Source organism: Antechinus flavipes, chromosome 3 (genome assembly GCF_016432865.1).
Source record: "Antechinus flavipes isolate AdamAnt ecotype Samford, QLD, Australia chromosome 3, AdamAnt_v2, whole genome shotgun sequence".
Taxonomy (NCBI): Eukaryota; Metazoa; Chordata; class Mammalia; order Dasyuromorphia; family Dasyuridae; genus Antechinus; species Antechinus flavipes.
The window spans coordinates 1,499,481-1,515,657 of NC_067400.1; the positions used below are offsets into that span (position 1 = coordinate 1,499,481).

Below are 16,177 nucleotides of genomic sequence, written 5' to 3' on the forward strand. Positions count from 1 at the left end.
AAGTCCTGCAGGGAGAAAGGAGAGGGAGCGACGCCGCCCGCCCACCCGGCCCCACAGGCGCAGAGAACGGTCCTGGCCCGCACCGCCACGGAGTCACTCTTGGAACAACTTTTAATCTGGAACAAACAACCCTTGAACCTGAACCCGGACCAGTAAATTCCATGTTCAAAAGAAATGAAAAAAAAACAGTCGACACATCCAAGGGCCGGGGACGATTTATGGGAAAGCGGTTTATGGGCGTGAGTGCGCGTGGCGAGCAGTTACGGAAGAGTTTCCTGGAAAGATCTGGCGAGCTGAAGGGCAGCACCAGCCTTGCTAATGCAAAAACACTGCAAAGCGGCAACATCCAAGCCGACATTTGGGAAAGGGGGGTCTCGGGGGAGGGCGGGAGAAGGGACCCTCCGGAGAAGTGCCCCTGTGGCTCCCGCGGAATCCGCGAAGTTTGCGCGCCGGAAGGGCGCCTGCGTGGGGATTTGGGTCAGCCCGCTGCCCACTTGGGGCTAATGATTCGCCTTTCTCGGCCGGACGTGAGGGAAAGCAGCGTAAAGGCCGGACTGCCCGCCACGGGGAGGAAGCAGGCGGGATGCTGGGACGTGGGTCTCTCTCCGCCCTTCTCGGTGGCCAGGTCGGTTTTGTGAGTTTTGAAAACAGGAATGAATGGTTCTGCTAGAAAGGCACGAGCCGGTTAGGGGACCCAAGTCCGTTCCTACCTCGCCGTCCAGAGCAGAGACGGGTCCTCACAGCGCTCCAGCTCTGCTTTTCTGGGCTCCCACGTGGCTTGGGAAACCCGAGTTCTCTCCGAGACAAGCCCCGGGGGAAACACGCTGCCGCCATCACACCCCCCTTCCTCTTGCCTCTTTCCTTAGGCTCTTTCCCATGCCATTTGGCAACTCTGGAAACGAGCCCCCCCCCCATGTGCCTGGCCCTGAAGGAAGGTGGGACCCGAGCACCTGTGTGTGCGGGATTGTGGGGGTGTGCTACAAGAGTGTGCGGGATTGTGGGGGGTGCGTCCAGTGTGTGCATCCTGGGCTCCCCCTTTCACCCCCAACTTCCCTTCACTCCTCTTGAGTGAACATATGAACAATATGCCCCTGGTGTTCATGAGAACACGTGGAAACGGTTCTGAGAGAACGCCAGCTTTCCGTCCGAAGGGCTCAGGAAGCTCTAAGGGCAAAAGCGCTCCGGCCCCGGCCCCTTGTTCCCCAGAGGGGATCTTCTCCATTAGCGCCCCCCCCCCATCCTCCCCACCATTTCCTAGTTTCCTTCAAGTGTGTTTTTCATGAGAAATAAGGAACAAATAACCCGTTCAGGGCTTAGAGAAACTGTTCGCCACGGTGACGGATCTGACAGATCCAATCACGGGCAACGTGCACCATCGAGAAAGCACATTGGACGAGATTTCTGGTCACCGTGAGCACGAACCCTCCGTCCTTCCGCTTGTCAACGAGGAGGGCTTGTCCGGGGGACCAAAAACCTGGTTTTTCCCAATGAGATGTGGCAATGGAGTAAGCTTGGAACCCAATTCCTCTGGTGGTTAAGGCAAATGGTGTGTGTGTGTGTGTGTGTGTGTGTGTGTGTGTGTGTGCATTGGACTCTCCTGCAGCAGAAAAACCAACGTGATTCCGTACAAAGACCAGACCCCCTCCCCCCCCCCCCCAGTGCTTAAGATTTCTTGAGATTGGATAATGTAGCTATCCCACGCACTCGCGCTCACGCACTCGCGCTCACACACGCTCACACGCACTCACACTCGGCGGTCAGCACAGGTGTGCAGAAGCCAGTGCTTTAACACTAGCAGGAAGACGTTGGATTTGTAGAAAAGCTCCCCCGGCGCTTGCGAACGGCAGCCCTGCTGGTCCCGCTACCTGCCAGGCTGATTCCAAGCAAATCTAAATGTCGCCAGCCAAGTCTGGCCGTTCCCTCTTGTTCTTAATGCCCGTGTTGAACCTAGGGGTGTTCCTCGCAAAGTCTTTGTAAGGAAAATTTCAAATGAACCGATTGGAAAACATCACAACACAATGGGAAGAAGCTTGATTATGAAGTCAGCAGCCCTGGGCTTTGCCTTCTTGGGCCGGGCCCTTGCCCTCACCGAGGACGCTGGTTCCTCCTCCGGGAGATGACCGGCTGGCCTCCAGGCTCTAAGGCCCGGGAAAGAAAGAGCCGTAGTCCGTATTCTTCAGACTCCACGGGCCGTGCGATACCGAGGGTGCCTTTTTCTGGGCGACGCTGGTGCCCTTTCAGCTACCGGCAGAATTTATTCTCGGACAGGACGGGCCCCCTGATGGTGGTTGTCACTGGGTCTGTGGAAGAATTTAATACCTAATCACCCACGAAAAGGAATCATTTTTTAAAAGATCGACTGTGTTTGTGACATGAAGGAAACTGGGAGGTAGACGGCGCTCTCGGGCGTGGGCCTGCCCAACCTGGAGGCTGGCAGCTGCCCGGCGAGGGCAGAAGCTCCTCGGATTCTTGTGGATTCCGTGGCGACCCCAGACGGAGGCACTCGTGCTGATGGAAGACGATCGGGGCGGTCTGGGCCGCCGGGAAATGCGCCTGGCTTCCGCCACGGCCGTTTGTTGCTTTAGCGTTATGACAAAAAGACAAAAAAAGATAGTCCTCTACTTCCTGCCCGTCTGCGTTCGATGAGATGTCTTCTGCTGGAACGAAGGCTACAAAATGGCGGGCATCGGGGTGGACAAGATGTGCTCTTTGGGTGCGTATTTTGCAAAGAAGGGCAAGAATCCCGCCAGCATGACCCCCACGATGGCCAGCGTGTAGCCCCAGCCGATCTGGCAGCTCCCGGCGTGGTAGACGCCGGCGTTCTCACACGAGTCCTTCGCGGACGCCGAGCCGAGGCCCAGCGGGTAGACCAGGAGCCCCGCGGCCATGATGAACACTGCAAGGAAAGAGAGAGGAGCCTGTCACTGGGCAGGAGGCCCACGGCACACAGGGTGGGCAGGGGACGCCGAGTGAAGAGTCCTTCGGGAAATGCTAGAGCCCTGCCCGGCGGGCGGAGGAGGGGACTCCCATCCCCGACCCTCCCCGTGGGGACTGACTCGCACAAACCAGAGTCGCCAAAGATGGCCAGAAAGTGCAACGACTTAAAGGGGAGAAGGGGGCACAGGGAAAGGGCTGGGGAGAGCCGGGATAAAAGCCACCCGAGCAGCGCATGGGAACGGGAATGCGTGGTTCGGTCACGGCGCCCTCCACGTTAGAAAAGCCGTCAAGAAGGAACTAAAGCCGTCTCTAGTCACAGGAACCGATGCTCTCAATCACTGCGGATCAGAGAGACGCAGACTAAGGCAAGGGGGAGGTACCACCGCGCTCTGCTCGGACTGGCTGGGATGACAGGAAGGTGATGGTGAATATCGGAGGGGACGCTGTCAGCGGAGCCCCGGGCTGGTCCACTTCTGGAGACAATTTGGAACGAAGCCCAAAGGGCCGTCAAACTGTGCACACCCTTTGACCCATCAGTGTCTCTACTGAGCTTGTGTCCCAAAGATCTTAAAGGAGGGAAAGGGACCCACATGTGCACAAACGTTTGTGGGGGCAAGAAGCCGGAAACTGAGGGGACGCCCATCAGTGGGGAATGGCTGAGTGAATGGATGGATTACTACTGTTCTTCGGGAAACGATCAGGAGGATTCCGGAGAGGCCTGGAGTCTCTCCCAGGAACTGAGGCGGAGGGAAGGGGGCAGAACCAGGATCACTGCACCCGGCAACAACAAGACCATACGATGATCGATTCTGCCGGCCGTGGCTCTTCCACAATGAGGCGATTCAGGCTGATGTGAGAGAGCCATCCACGCCCAGAGAGGACCATGGGCACCGAGGGCGGACCAGAGCACAGCACGTTCGCCTCTTGTCGTTCCACGTGCTCGCATTTTGTTTTCTTTCTGACTTCCCCTTTTGATCGGATTTTCCTTGTGCAGCATGATATTTGTGGGAATATGTAGAGAGGGGTTGCACGTGGTTAACATGCATTGCTGTCTGGGGGAAGGAGAAAAAAACTGGGACACAAGGTTGTGCAAGGGTGAGTATTCAAACTATCTTTGCCCGTATCTAGAAAACAAAAAGCTATTTTTAAATGACTTAAAAATAAATTAAAAAAAGAACTGTAGCTACAGAACAACTGCTCCCCACTTCCACTCCCACCTCAAAGCAATTCCCAGCGCTCATGGGAAGGAGCAGATAGAAACTTAGGGAGCTTCTTGTCCAGGAGGCCTAAGGATGCCGGCCGGCTAGCTCCCTCGGCTCCCTGGCCTTGCCGCTTAGCTCTGCTCTGGACTGCCAGGGGTGCCAACTCTTCCCTGCGGCCAGAGAAGCTGCTTCCTACCCCGAACCACTCCCAGGGTCTATTTCTGTCTCCCCACCCCAAACACTTCCTGTCCTTCCACAACAAGCTTTGGGGATTCAGTTTTTTCCAGGCCCTGCCCTTCAGGGGCAACGGGGTCCAAGCTCCTTTTTTCTTTCCCTCCCTCCTTCCCTGGTTGCTTCTCTCCTCCCTTCCCTCCCTGCTCTTCTCTTCCTCCTTCCCATCTCCTTTGTCCCCTCCCCCTTTCCATTCAGAACTCCTTCACTCTTACTGGATAGAGCCCCAGCACGATTTGCATTCATTAGCATATAAATAACTGGCGGCCTTTGTTAGCAGCCCCAGTTAGAGACAGTATCAATTAGCTGGGGGGGGGGGGGGGGAGGGAGGGGGGCGCGGAGGAGGGGGGGAGCCAGATTTCTGCTCTCTCTCCTTCCCTCTACCTTGCCACGGTCTGGGATCTAAAAATGCTGGGAACTGGAGAGACGGGATGGGCCTGGGGGTGAATCAGACTGGGCAGCCCGACAAGGGCAGGAGGCCCGGGGACGCTGTCACAGGAAGCCAAACTGGACCAACCGATCCGCTCGACTTTCCCTTCCTTCCTTCCCCTCTTCCCTCATTCCTCCCCTTTCTCTTTGCTTCCTTTTTCTTTTTATTTACAAAGCATGTGCAGGGTAATTTTTGCAACATCGACCCTTGCGTAGCCTTTTGTTCCAAATTTTCCCCTCCTACCCCCGCTTCCCCCAGCTGACAGATAGTCCAATACATGTTAAATCCGATATATGTATACAGTTACAATTCCCTTGCTGCACAAGAAAAATCAGACCAAGAACTTCCTTCCTTTTTCTTTCCCTCTCTCCTTCTCTCATTGCTTCTTTTCCTCCCTCCTTCCCCCTCCTCTCTTCCTTTTTTCCCTCTTTCCCTTTCCCCCCCTTCTTTCTGGTCCTTCCTCCCTTCCTCCCCTCCTCCCCCCCTTCCTCCTCTCCTCCTCCCTCCCCTCCTTCCCTCCTTCCTAATAATGAGGTCCCGAATGGTGGGTTTTGGACAGAAGCTAAAGAATCGCTCCCCGAGGCAGGCAGGGAGAAGGCTCCCACGGAGCTCCGTTGAGCTCCAAGGTCCCTTGGGGGGAGTGGTCTCTGGGGAGTGGTCCAGTCTAAAATCCAAGATAGCCGCCAAACTCCTGAGACCCCCCCCCCAATAGGTCCCCAGCAGCCTCTCCTTGCCATGTCCTGTCAGGAATCCCAGTCCCGTCCCTGAAGTTAAATTTTCCCTATAAAATCTACTTAGGGGCCAGGCTCTGGCGCTAACTCCACTAGGCTTCCCAGCCCCACTTCTCCTTGCAGCTAAGTCACTCCCCCTTCAGGACTGAGCCTGCCGGCTAAGGGCGCAGCCTCACCGGGGGCTCCCTTTCCATCGAGTACTTCTGTCTTCCACACTATTTTATATTCACCTTCTGGGGTGTCTGCTGTACCCCCTCATTGTACCCGTACCCTCTCCCCTAAATCAATCTTCCTTTGCCAAAGGGCCGGGGCGAACCCTTCACGTGACCAAACCCCGACTTTTGGTGCCCGCCCCCGCCTGGCGTCCCCGGCCCTTCCTCCGGCCCCTCCTTCCTTTCCTCTCTCCGGATCTGAGGCAGGCAGGGTGACTGGGTGCGGTTGGCAGAGAAGGGCTGAAGGAGTCGCCCCCTGAGGCCGGCAGGGCACCCGGGATCCAAGCCAAGCCAGGCCCTGGGAGCTAGCTCCCCTCCCCCTTGGCCAGGGCTCAGGCCCCGGGCCCAGTTCCGTCTGCACCACCTCTTCCTCCCGGGACCCCCCCCCTTCCCCCGCGCCAGGGCCAGCGCTCCCCTCGCCCCCCACGCCACCGCATTCTCTCCTTTTAGCTCTTTTGGGGAGCTAATGCCCTCCAGAGGCTCAGCCACCGCCGAGGGCTCCCTGCAACCTCTCGGGGGCTCCCTTTCTCACGGTTAATTGTGTTCCACCAAAGAACCTTTTCCTCCTGGCCACGCGCCCCCCTGCCCTCCCTGCTGTCTGCGGACCCCTCCTCGGCTGTAACCCCTTCTCCTGAGCGAACCCACCCCCTGCAAAGAGAAAGGCTCCGGCGAACCCGTCCCCGGCGAACCCCGACCTTTGTGCCGAGCCCCAAGCACACCCTCGGAAGCAGCAGCCGCGGGACTCGGCGCGGGGAGTCTCCTTGGGGTCGGGGGCATACAGCAGGTGCTTAATTAAAGCTCACTGCCCTCGTTCTGAGGAGGTCGCTGCTGGGATCCCCACTTCTTTTTCTTGCTTTTTACTCTGCCTTTAATCTAAGGCTCTAGGATTTTGCCGGGAACCAGTCAAACTCTCCGACCTGTAGTTCCCGCTCTGGCTCCCTCTCCCCCACCCCCCATCAGGCTGGCTTCCTCCTCCTCAGGACAGTCCCGCCCCCTCCCTCCCGGGAAAGGAGGGAACCGACTCCTGGACGCGTCCCTTCCCTCCGTGGGGGGCTGGGGGGCAGGGACCTCCTGCGGCCGGGGGGCGCCCCGGGGGCACACAGCAGGGATAGGGCGAGCCCATAACCCCCTGGGTCCAGGTGGGGCGGGAGAGGCCGAGGCAGGGGCCCAGGTGGCCGGGGTCGGGAGAGGAGGCCGGGGCTTCCTCCACGGGGGCTTACCTGCCGCCATCTGCACGTATCCGGCCAGGGAGCAGACTCGCCTCTCTAGGGGCCCGCCGGGGAGGAAGACGGAGGAGACGGCCAGCAGGGCGCTGAGGGCCAGCAGCGCGCAGCCTCCCGAGCACAGGACGGTGCTGGTCTGTGGGACAGAGAGAGGCAGCTGAGGCACGGGCCCCGGAAGCAGCAACGGGGAGGGGCGCGGGTGGGAGAAACGGGCCGGCGGGAGACGGAGGCCGCCGGGGTCTGTGGGAGACGGAGGCCGCCCCGGTCAGCGGGAGATGGAGGCCACCCCGGTCAGGGGGAGACGGAGGCCGCCCCGGTCAGGGGGAGACGGAGGCCGCCCCGGTCGGTGGGAGACGGAGGCCGCCGGGGTCGGTGGGAGACGGAGGCCGCCGGGGTCTGTGGGAGATGGAGGCCGCCGGGGTCTGTGGGAGACGGAGGCTGCCCCGGTCAGTGGGAGACGGAGGCCGCCGGGGTCAGTGGGAGACGGAGGCTGCCCCGGTCAGTGGGAGACGGAGGCCGCCGGGGTCAGTGGGAGACGGAGGCTGCCCCGGTTGAGACGGAGGCCACCGGGGTCAGCGGGAGACGGAGGCCGCTGGGGTCAGTGGGAGACGGAGGCCGCCGGGGTCAGTGGGAGACGGAGGCCGCCCCGGTCAGCGGGAGACGGAGGCCGCCCTGGTCAGTAGGACCAGGTCAGTAGGTGTGAGAAATGGGCCGCCCTGACTCTGAGATCTATGTGTCCAGCCCTGACCTCTATCTCTCCCCTCAGCCAGCGCCCACTGGGTCCCGACCGGCCTGCAGACCCTCCAAGCGTCCCTGTAAACGCAGCCCCCCCCCCCGACTCTCCTATTGCGCGTCTCAGACTCACCCCTGCCCGGGGACTGGGTCGGAGGCGCCCCGGCCGCCCCCCACCCACGTTGGGCCGTGTCCCTCCCCTCCCCCGCTCCGAGTTCTCCCCCTGCTTCGGAAAGCCCTGGCCAGCCTCCCTCGGCCCTCGGCCCCTCTGAGCGCCTCAGGTTATCCCGGCTGCAGCCGCGGGTCCGTTCCTGTTCTCAGATGGGCCTGGGAGCCCAAGGAGAGCAGGGCAGCTCCGGCCTTTCTTGGCTCCGCTGCCCGCCTGACCCACTGAGCGCCCTCGGGGCTGGCCGGAGGGAGACCCCAAGTAAGGAGGGGGCAGGGTGCTGGAAGCCCGCCAACTCCCCGCCCCGGCGCCCCCCAGAGTGACCGGAGCAGACCCACCTGTCCCCACTGCCTCCTCTCCCGGAGACCCCCGCTCCCACTCCCGCTCCCGCTCCCCCAGCCAGGCAGCCACTTCTACATCTTACTTTAGAGTCAATAGGGTTACCATGGGAACGAGCCAATAAAACCTCCTCCCGGCTCCTCGCCACCCCCAGCCTGGTGATAAATCAGAGCCGGAGGATGAATAGGCTTCTCACCGCCCGGCACCGGCCTGGCTCAGCGGGGGAGGGCGGCGGGCCGGCACCTTCCCCTGCCCCCTCACTTCCGCCTCCGGCACCAACCACTGAGCGCCACTGCCGGCGCACCCCACAAAGGGAGCCTGGTCTTCCGGGGGCCTCGGATCGGGGAGCAGGAGACTCCCCGCGGTCCTGCGCAGAGCGGGTCATCAGCCAGAACCCGTCGCCCCGGGGGCCCCGCCCTCACCCCCCCCAAAGCGGGCTCCCAGGGAACGGCCCCCACCGGCTCACGCAGGGCGGCACAGGCCGAGAACTGGGGCCTCCAGCCCTTTACCCACATGTTCCTCTGCCCCCAGCCAGCGGCCCACTGCTCCCCCTCAGCCCGCCTTCCACCCCCACCCCCGTCGCTCTCTTCCCCGCCATCTGTCTAATGGTCCGACTTCTCGTGGGTCACCTGATCACCAGCCACCTGTCCCCCAGCGCGCCTCCCGGACCCTGGCCCGTCTCCCCGCTGGCAGAGCTGACAAGCTCCCTCCCTCTGGGAGCAGCAACGGCTCCCCTGAAGCCAGCCCGCCAGGAGGGCATCCAAGGGCCGCTGAGCGCCTCCTGCCCGGGGTCCCCGGCCCTGCCTGTGGGCACCTCCTGCCCAGGGGTCTCCTCCTGCCCACGGGTGCCTCCTGCCCATGGACGCCTCCTGCCCAGGGTCCCCTCCTGCCTGGGGGTCCCCTCCTGCCCGGGAGTCTCCTCCTGCCCGGGAGTCTCCTCCTGCCCGGGGTCCCCTCCTGCCCACGGGCGCCTCCTGCCCACGGGCGCCTCCTGCCCACGGGCGCCTCCTGCCCACGGGCGCCTCCTGTACTGCTGGAAAAGGGAGAGGAGTGCCCGGTGCTCAGCGGCCCAGAGAGGAGGAAGCCGAGCACAGTGAGAGCTGCCCCAGCCTCGAGTCGCTCTAGGAGCTCATGGGCCCCTGACCTCACAGTGTGGGAGGGGCCGTGCCCAAAGAAAGCCCTGCCCGCTGCCACCTGTGCCCCCTCGTGTCCCCCTGAGGCCTCTGTGGTCTGCAACAGAGCTGGGCTAGGTGGGGGGGCCCTTCTAGCAATGCCCTGCCAGGGTGCCGGCTACCTGGTGACCCCCCCCACCCCACATGGCCTCAGTGGTCTTCCCTGTAAAAGGGGATTGTTCCCCCCCCAGGCTTCCCCGAGACCCCAAGGAGTTCCCTGGCATCTGTTAAATGAACCAAGAGGCAGAAGGGGAGAACGGCCACAGCACTGGCTGAGCAGCTGGTTCCTGAAAGGGGGGGACAGACCCCGCCCTCCGCACTAAGTGCCCGCCTGGGGGGGGGCAGACCCCGCCCTCCGCACTAAGTGCCCGGGCCTGGGGGGGGGCAGACCCCGCCCTCCGCACTAAGTGCCCGCCTGGGGGGGGTAGACCCCGCCCTCCTCACTAAGTGCCCGCCTGGGGGGGGCAGACCCCGCCCTCCGCACTAAGTGCCCGGGCCTGGGGGGGGGGGGACAGACCCCGCCCTCCGCACTAAGTGCCCGGGCCTGGGGGGGGCAGACCCCGCCCTCCGCACTAAGCGCCCGCCTGGGGGGGCAGACCCCGCCCTCCGCACTAAGTGCCCGCCTGGGGGGGCAGACCCCGCCCTCCGCACTAAGTGCCCGCCTGGGGGGGACAGACCCCGCCCTCCGCACTAAGTGCCCGGGCCTGGGGGGGGGGCAGACCCCGCCCTCCGCACTAAGTGCCCAGGAAGGAGCAGATGGCTCAGAGCAGGGCAAGAGCTTCTCCTGGGGCTGCTCCAAGTTTCCTGGTGTTTACCAAGGGCCCCTCCCTTACCCTCCCACTGGAGGCCTCCGGACTTCTCCCAACAGGATGTGACTCTTGGAAAGGCTGTGAGGAGCTGGGGGGGCTGGGGGCCCAAAGTCCTGAGGGAGGGGGGGCCTCTGGCCCTATGGGAGCAGAGAAACCTCCCCAGGGCCCGGAGGCTCCGCCCCCTCCCGGCCTCCCCTCCTGGGAGCCCGAGCGAATCTGTCCCCAGCACAGCGGCTGTGTGACCCTGGGCAAGGCGCTGACCCGCGAGCCTCAGTTTTCCCATCTGTGAAATGAGCCGGAGCAGGGAATGGCCAACCAAGAAAACCCCAAACGGGGTCAGACAAAACCGTGACAGAACGGAGGGGGCCGGGGTGGGCTGGGGGTTCCCTAAGCGGAGCCCGGGGGAGGAAGCCGGGAAGAAACTGGCAGGGGTGGGCGGGATGCAGGAGAGGGGAGGAGACCAACAGGGCTTCCCCCCAAGCCGCCCCTCCGGGAGGGAAGGAGCCTCTGGCTGAGGAGGCCGGGCGCGGAATGAGGCTCGGGGCCCAGCGGGAAGCCAGGCCGCCCCTGCCCTGGGATGCGCCCCAGGGTGGGGGGAGGGCGGAAGCCCGGCTTCAGAGCCTGCCCCCAGACCGCTCCTTTCTCGGAGGGGCGGCCCCGGGTGTGCAGGGGAAGGGGCTGAGAGCCCAGAGAGGGAAGTACTTGGCGGGGTCTGCCGTCGGAGTCGCCCCCTCCCCGGGCACAGGACAGTGAGGTCCGGCTGGCTGCAGCTCCGGAGCTGGGGGAGCCCAGGTTTCCCGAGCCAGGCTGGGCCACTGAGCTGCAGCCCCGGAGGCCGGGGGAGGGACCCACGGTCAGGGTCGCCCTGCACTTCTGCCCTCCTGGCGGTGCCCCCAAGCCCGCAGGGGGCGCCCGGCCCAGAGACCCCGGGGAGGGGCCCGAACGTGCCTGCGGCGCGGCCCCCTCCCCGGCTCCCTGTGGGCGGGCACGTGCCGCCTGAGCAGCAGGACCCGCGGTGTCCTGTTTCTGCAGCAAAAATACTCCGGCTCCCCGGCTATTTTTAGAGCTGGGAAGGAACCTGAAGGGAAAGCAGAGCTCCGAGCTTCGAGCTTCGGTGGGACTCCTTTCTGGGGAAGAGGGAGGGGCCGGGGCGAGGGTGGGGCCGGGGAGAGGGCGGGGCCAGGGAGAGGGCCTGGAGGGAGGGGCCGGGGCGAGGGCCCGGAGGGGAGGGAGGGGCTGGGGTAGGGAGGGCGGGGCCAGGGAGAGGGCACTCGGTCCCTGCCCTCAAGGAGCTGCCACACAGATGCTGGTGGAGGATCCATAGGGGAGGGAGGGGCCGGAGAGAGGGCCCAGAGGGGAGGGAGGGCGGGGCCAGGGAGAGGGCCCGGAGGGAAGGGAGGGCCCGGAGGGAGGGGCCGGGGTGGGCTGGGGGTTCCCTAAGCGGAGCCCGGGGGAGGAAGCCGGGAAGAAACTGGCAGGGGTGGGCGGGATGCAGGAGAGGGGAGGAGACCAACAGGGCTTCCCCCCAAGCCGCCCCTCCGGGAGGGAAGGAGCCTCTGGCTGAGGAGGCCGGGCGCGGAATGAGGCTCGGGGCCCAGCGGGAAGCCAGGCCGCCCCTGCCCTGGGATGCGCCCCAGGGTGGGGGGAGGGCGGAAGCCCGGCTTCAGAGCCTGCCCCCAGACAGCTCCTTTCTCGGAGGGGCGGCCCCGGGTGTGCAGGGGAAGGGGCTGAGAGCCCAGAGAGGGAAGTACTTGGCGGGGTCTGCCGTCGGAGTCGCCCCCTCCCCGGGCACAGGACAGTGAGGTCCGGCTGGCTGCAGCTCCGGAGCTGGGGGAGCCCAGGTTTCCCGAGCCAGGCTGGGCCACTGAGCTGCAGCCCCGGAGGCCGGGGGAGGGACCCACGGTCAGGGTCGCCCTGCACTTCTGCCCTCCTGGCGGTGCCCCCAAGCCCGCAGGGGGCGCCCGGCCCAGAGACCCCGGGGAGGGGCCCGAACGTGCCTGCGGCGCGGCCCCCTCCCCGGCTCCCTGTGGGCGGGCACGTGCCGCCTGAGCAGCAGGGCCCGCGGTGTCCTGTTTCTGCAGCAAAAATACTCCGGCTCCCCGGCTATTTTTAGAGCTGGGAAGGAACCTGAAGGGAAAGCAGAGCTCCGAGCTTCGAGCTTCGGTGGGACTCCTTTCTGGGGAAGAGGGAGGGGCCGGGGCGAGGGTGGGGCCGGGGAGAGGGCGGGGCCAGGGAGAGGGCCTGGAGGGAGGGCGGGGCGAGGGCCCGGAGGGGAGGGAGGGGCTGGGATAGGGAGGGCGGGGCCAGGGAGAGGGCACTCGGTCCCTGCCCTCAAGGAGCTGCCACACAGATGCTGGTGGAGGATCCATAGGGGAGGGAGGGGCCGGAGAGAGGGCCCAGAGGGGAGGGAGGGCGGGGCCAGGGAGAGGGCCCGGAGGGAAGGGAGGGCCCGGAGGGAGGGCCCGGAGGGGAGGGCGGGGCCGGGGAGAGGGCACTCAGTCCCTGCCCTCAAGGAGCTGCCACACAGATGCTGGTGGAGGGCCCGGAGGGAGGGGCCGGGCTGGGGTGGGGAGGGCGGGGCCAGGGAGAGGGCACTCGGTCCCTGCCCTCAAGGAGCTGCCACACAGATGCTGGTGGAGGATCCATAGGGGAGGGAGGGGCCGGAGAGAGGGCCCAGAGGGGAGGGAGGGCGGGGCCAGGGAGAGGGCCCGGAGGGAAGGGAGGGCCCGGAGGGAGGGGCCGGGGTGGGGGAGGGAGGGCCCGGAGGGGAGGGTGGGGCCAGGGAGAGGGCCTGAGGGGAGGGCGGAGCCAGGGAGAGGGCCTGGAGGGAGGGGCCGGGGCGAGGGCCGGAGGGGAGGGAGGGGCTGGGGTAGGGAGGGCGGGGCCAGGGAGAGGGCACTCGTCCCTGCCCTCAAGGAGCTGCCACACAGATGCTGGTGGAGGATCCATAGGGGAGGGAGGGGCCGGAGAGAGGGCCCAGAGGGGAGGGCGGGGCCGGGGAGAGGGCACTCAGTCCCTACCCTCAAGGAGCTGCCACACAGATGCTGGTGGAGGGCCGGAGGGAGGGCGGGGCCGGGGAGAGGGCGGGGCCAGGGAGAGGGCCCAGAGGGGAGGGAGGGGCCGGGAGAGGGCCCAGAGGGGAGGGAGGGGCCGGGAGAGGGCCCAGAGGGGAGGGCGGGGCCGGGAGAGGGCCCAGAGGGGAGGGCGGGGCCAGGGAGAGGGCACTCAGTCCCTGCCCTCAAGGAGCTGCCACACAGATGCTGGTGGAGGAACCGGAGGCTTGAAAGGACAGCGAGACCGCCCGGGGTGGGGGAGGGAGCGGGCGCAGAGGGGCCGAATTCGAGCCGAGAATGTGGGGCCGGAGCGAGGCGGGCAGCGGGAGGCAGGGAGGGGGCCAGGCCCTGGGACCTTCCACGCCAGAAGTCCGAACTTGCCTCGAGGCAGAGGATCCAGCCCAGGTTTTAGAGCAGAAGAGGGAGAGACCCCGCCCAAGGAGGACCACACTGATGGCTCCTCAGGGAATGAGGGGAGTCCATGTGGGGAAAGGGGGAGAGATCCAAGGGGAGGAGACAGCCCAAGCCCCGGCTGCGGGGCCTTGGGTCTCCATCAGTCCCAGGAGCTGGGGGTGGGAGGAAGAGGGAAGGGAAACCCCTGAGTGTCTGGGGGTATGGAGCGGGGGTGTGGGGGCCCGGAGCCCCCTCTGCAGCCTCAGGACCACATCGGAAACCTGGGAAAGGAGGCTGCCGAGGAGGGGGAGGAGGGGCTGGGAGGGGGCAGGGACCGGGAAGCCTTCGGGTGCCCCTGGAGGCGAGGCAGAGGAAGGCCGGGGGAGGGGGGGCAGCCTGGGGGGGGCACCCCTTGGCCCAGCTGTGCCAAGGGGCCGGGATGGGGCAGGGGCAGGAAGGGAAGGCACCAGGCCAGAGGATAACTCCAGGAGAGGAAGTGGGGGGGGGCAGCTGGGCAGGGCGGGGACTCAGTGCAGGCCCAGGGCTCTGGAGAACAGGGACCCAAGGGCCCGGAGCCCCACTCGCATGTGACCCAGAACCTCCTCTCCCGCACCCCGAGGGGCCGCCTGGAGCCTCTATCCCGGCAGCACTGGCCCTGGTGAACAGCTCCCCCGCTTCCCCAGAACTGCCTCAGTCCTGCTCCCCTCCCCGGCGCCCCCCCCCAGCAGAAAAAGGGGGCTCTTCAAACAATGGGCTCCGGGAGTTCTGGAGCCCAGCCCAGCTCTGGTGTCCTCCATCCCCCTTAAGATTATCTGGCTAGACCCAGAGCTTCCCCAGGGAACGTCTGTCCCCCGTCTCTCCCCCCAGGCTCTTCCCCTTCCCCTCCCTGCAGGGGACCATTTCTTCCCATTCCACTGCTGAAGACTCTCCCCCAGCCCCCATTCAGGAAAAGTATCCTTAGTGGTCAGGCTCCTGGGGGGAGAGCTGGCTCCTGGGGGGGCAGGCTCTTGGGGGGAGGGGGCAGGCTGGGGGGGGGAGGCTCCTGGGGGAGGGGGCAGGCTCCTGTGGGGGGGAGCTGGCTCCTGGGGGGGCAGGCTCTTGGGGGGAGGGGGCAGGCTGGGGGGGAGGCTCCTGTGGGGGGGAGCTGGCTCCTGGTGGGGCAGGCTCTTGGGGGAAGCAGGTTCCTGGGGGGAGGGGGCAGGCTCCTGGGGGAGGGGGCAGGCTTCCCGTGGTAGCCAACAGGCTCACAGCCCAGGGGAAGAGCTCAAGGTGCAAACTCGGCCTGAATGTCCCACTCCCACCCAGCACCGGGGCACCCGCACTCCGCTCCCCTGAGGCTCAGCCCTGCCCCGAAAGGAAGCCTCCCTTAGCCCAAGGAGCCCGGGCTTTGCCTCAACTCCCCTAATGGCACAGACCCTGCGCCGGCCCTGGTCTCTCCCGCATAGGAGCCTCTTTTTTGGCCAGCATCGCCCCTCCCCTCAAAGGAAAAGACCTGTCCCCGCGGGCGGCAGAGAGGGGAAACTGAGGCAGGCCAGGGCACGAGCTATCTCCAGGAGGCAGCGGCCACGGGAGGGGGGAGGGGGCCCCCAGCTCTCCCGGCTCCGTGGGTGCTCCCGCTTCCCTGGGGGGGCCGCTCCGTGCCCGCCGGAGAGCCCAGCACCCCCAGCGCCCCACGAGCTGAACCGGGATGCGCATGTGTGAGTACGCGCACGTGTGTGTGCGCTGTGGGATCGCGGGGGAGGGGAGGGGAGCGGCTCCGTGGGCCGGCGCTGCGGGCGCTGTCAGGGGGCGCCGGGCCAGGGCGGAGGCCCCCCGGCCTGAACACGGCGCGGCTTACCTGCCAGGCGCCGGCCGGGATGTCGCCGAAGCTCCGCAGGCCCCCGAGGGCGAAGGGGGCGCAGGGCCGCGGGGCGGGGGCCAGGCAGGGGCCCAGCAGGCCCAGGGGCGGCGGGGGGGCCGCCAGGGAGCCGCGGGGAGCGGGCGGCACGATCCACGCCGGCGACAGCAGGCCCAGGGCGCACAGAGCCGCGAGGCCGCAAGACAGCAGCGCCCAGAAGCCCCCCACGCCCACGCCGCGCGGCATGGTGGGCTCGGGCCCCGCCGCCCCCGCCCCGCCCCCCGCCGGGCCCCCGCCCCGGCCCCGGCCTCAGACGCTCGGACCGACCGGCGGGCGGACGGATGCGGGGCGGCGGCGGCGGTGGCGGCGGCGGGAGCTGCGGTCCCAGCGATGCTGGCGGCTGTGGCGGCGGCGGCGGCGGCTGCGGCGGCCGCCCGCGCGCGCGTGGAGGGGCGGGGGCCCGCGGGGCGGGGCTGCTGAGGCCGCCCCCGGACCCGCCTCCGCGAGGGGAGGGGGCCCCGGAGCTCCGGCTGAGGGCTGCCAGGAGCCCGGGCTCCGGCCGTCGGCCATGCAACCCCCACACACACACCCTCCCCACCCCCCAGCCCCAGAAGGGGTCGGGGGGTCTCATTCACGCGGCGCAGGCAAGCCAAGGGGCCTGGATGGGGGTCAATGGGGAGAAACCCCCTCCGGTCCCCGCCATGGATCCT

General features: G+C 66.2%; 1 protein-coding gene across 1 annotated transcript; it reads right to left on the minus strand.

The window, feature by feature from the left end:
• Positions 1-1,560: 1,560 nt before the first annotated feature.
• Positions 1,561-15,724, minus strand: LOC127558282 (LHFPL tetraspan subfamily member 7 protein-like). Its single transcript, XM_051991540.1, has 3 exons — positions 15,468-15,724; positions 6,964-7,102; positions 1,561-2,896 (listed from the first exon to the last, which is right to left on the minus strand). The coding sequence occupies exons 1-3, from the start codon at positions 15,711-15,713 to the stop codon at positions 2,670-2,672; spliced, it is 612 nt and encodes a 203-aa protein (XP_051847500.1). The 5' UTR covers positions 15,714-15,724; the 3' UTR covers positions 1,561-2,669.
• Positions 15,725-16,177: the final 453 nt, after the last annotated feature.

What these genes read in the sequence shown, in the direction of transcription:
- LOC127558282 (XM_051991540.1), bottom strand. Translation starts at nt 15,713, where the DNA reads ATGCCGCGCGGCGTGGGCGTGGGGGGCTTCTGGGCGCTGCTGTCTTGC. An exon ending in TCCCGGCCGGCGCCTGGCAG is followed by an intron (nt 7,103 to 15,467) that starts GTAAGCCGCGCC and finishes TCTGTCCCACAG; the next exon opens with ACCAGCACCGTCCTGTGCTC. An exon ending in ATACGTGCAGATGGCGGCAG is followed by an intron (nt 2,897 to 6,963) that starts GTAAGCCCCCGT and finishes CTTTCCTTGCAG; the next exon opens with TGTTCATCATGGCCGCGGGG.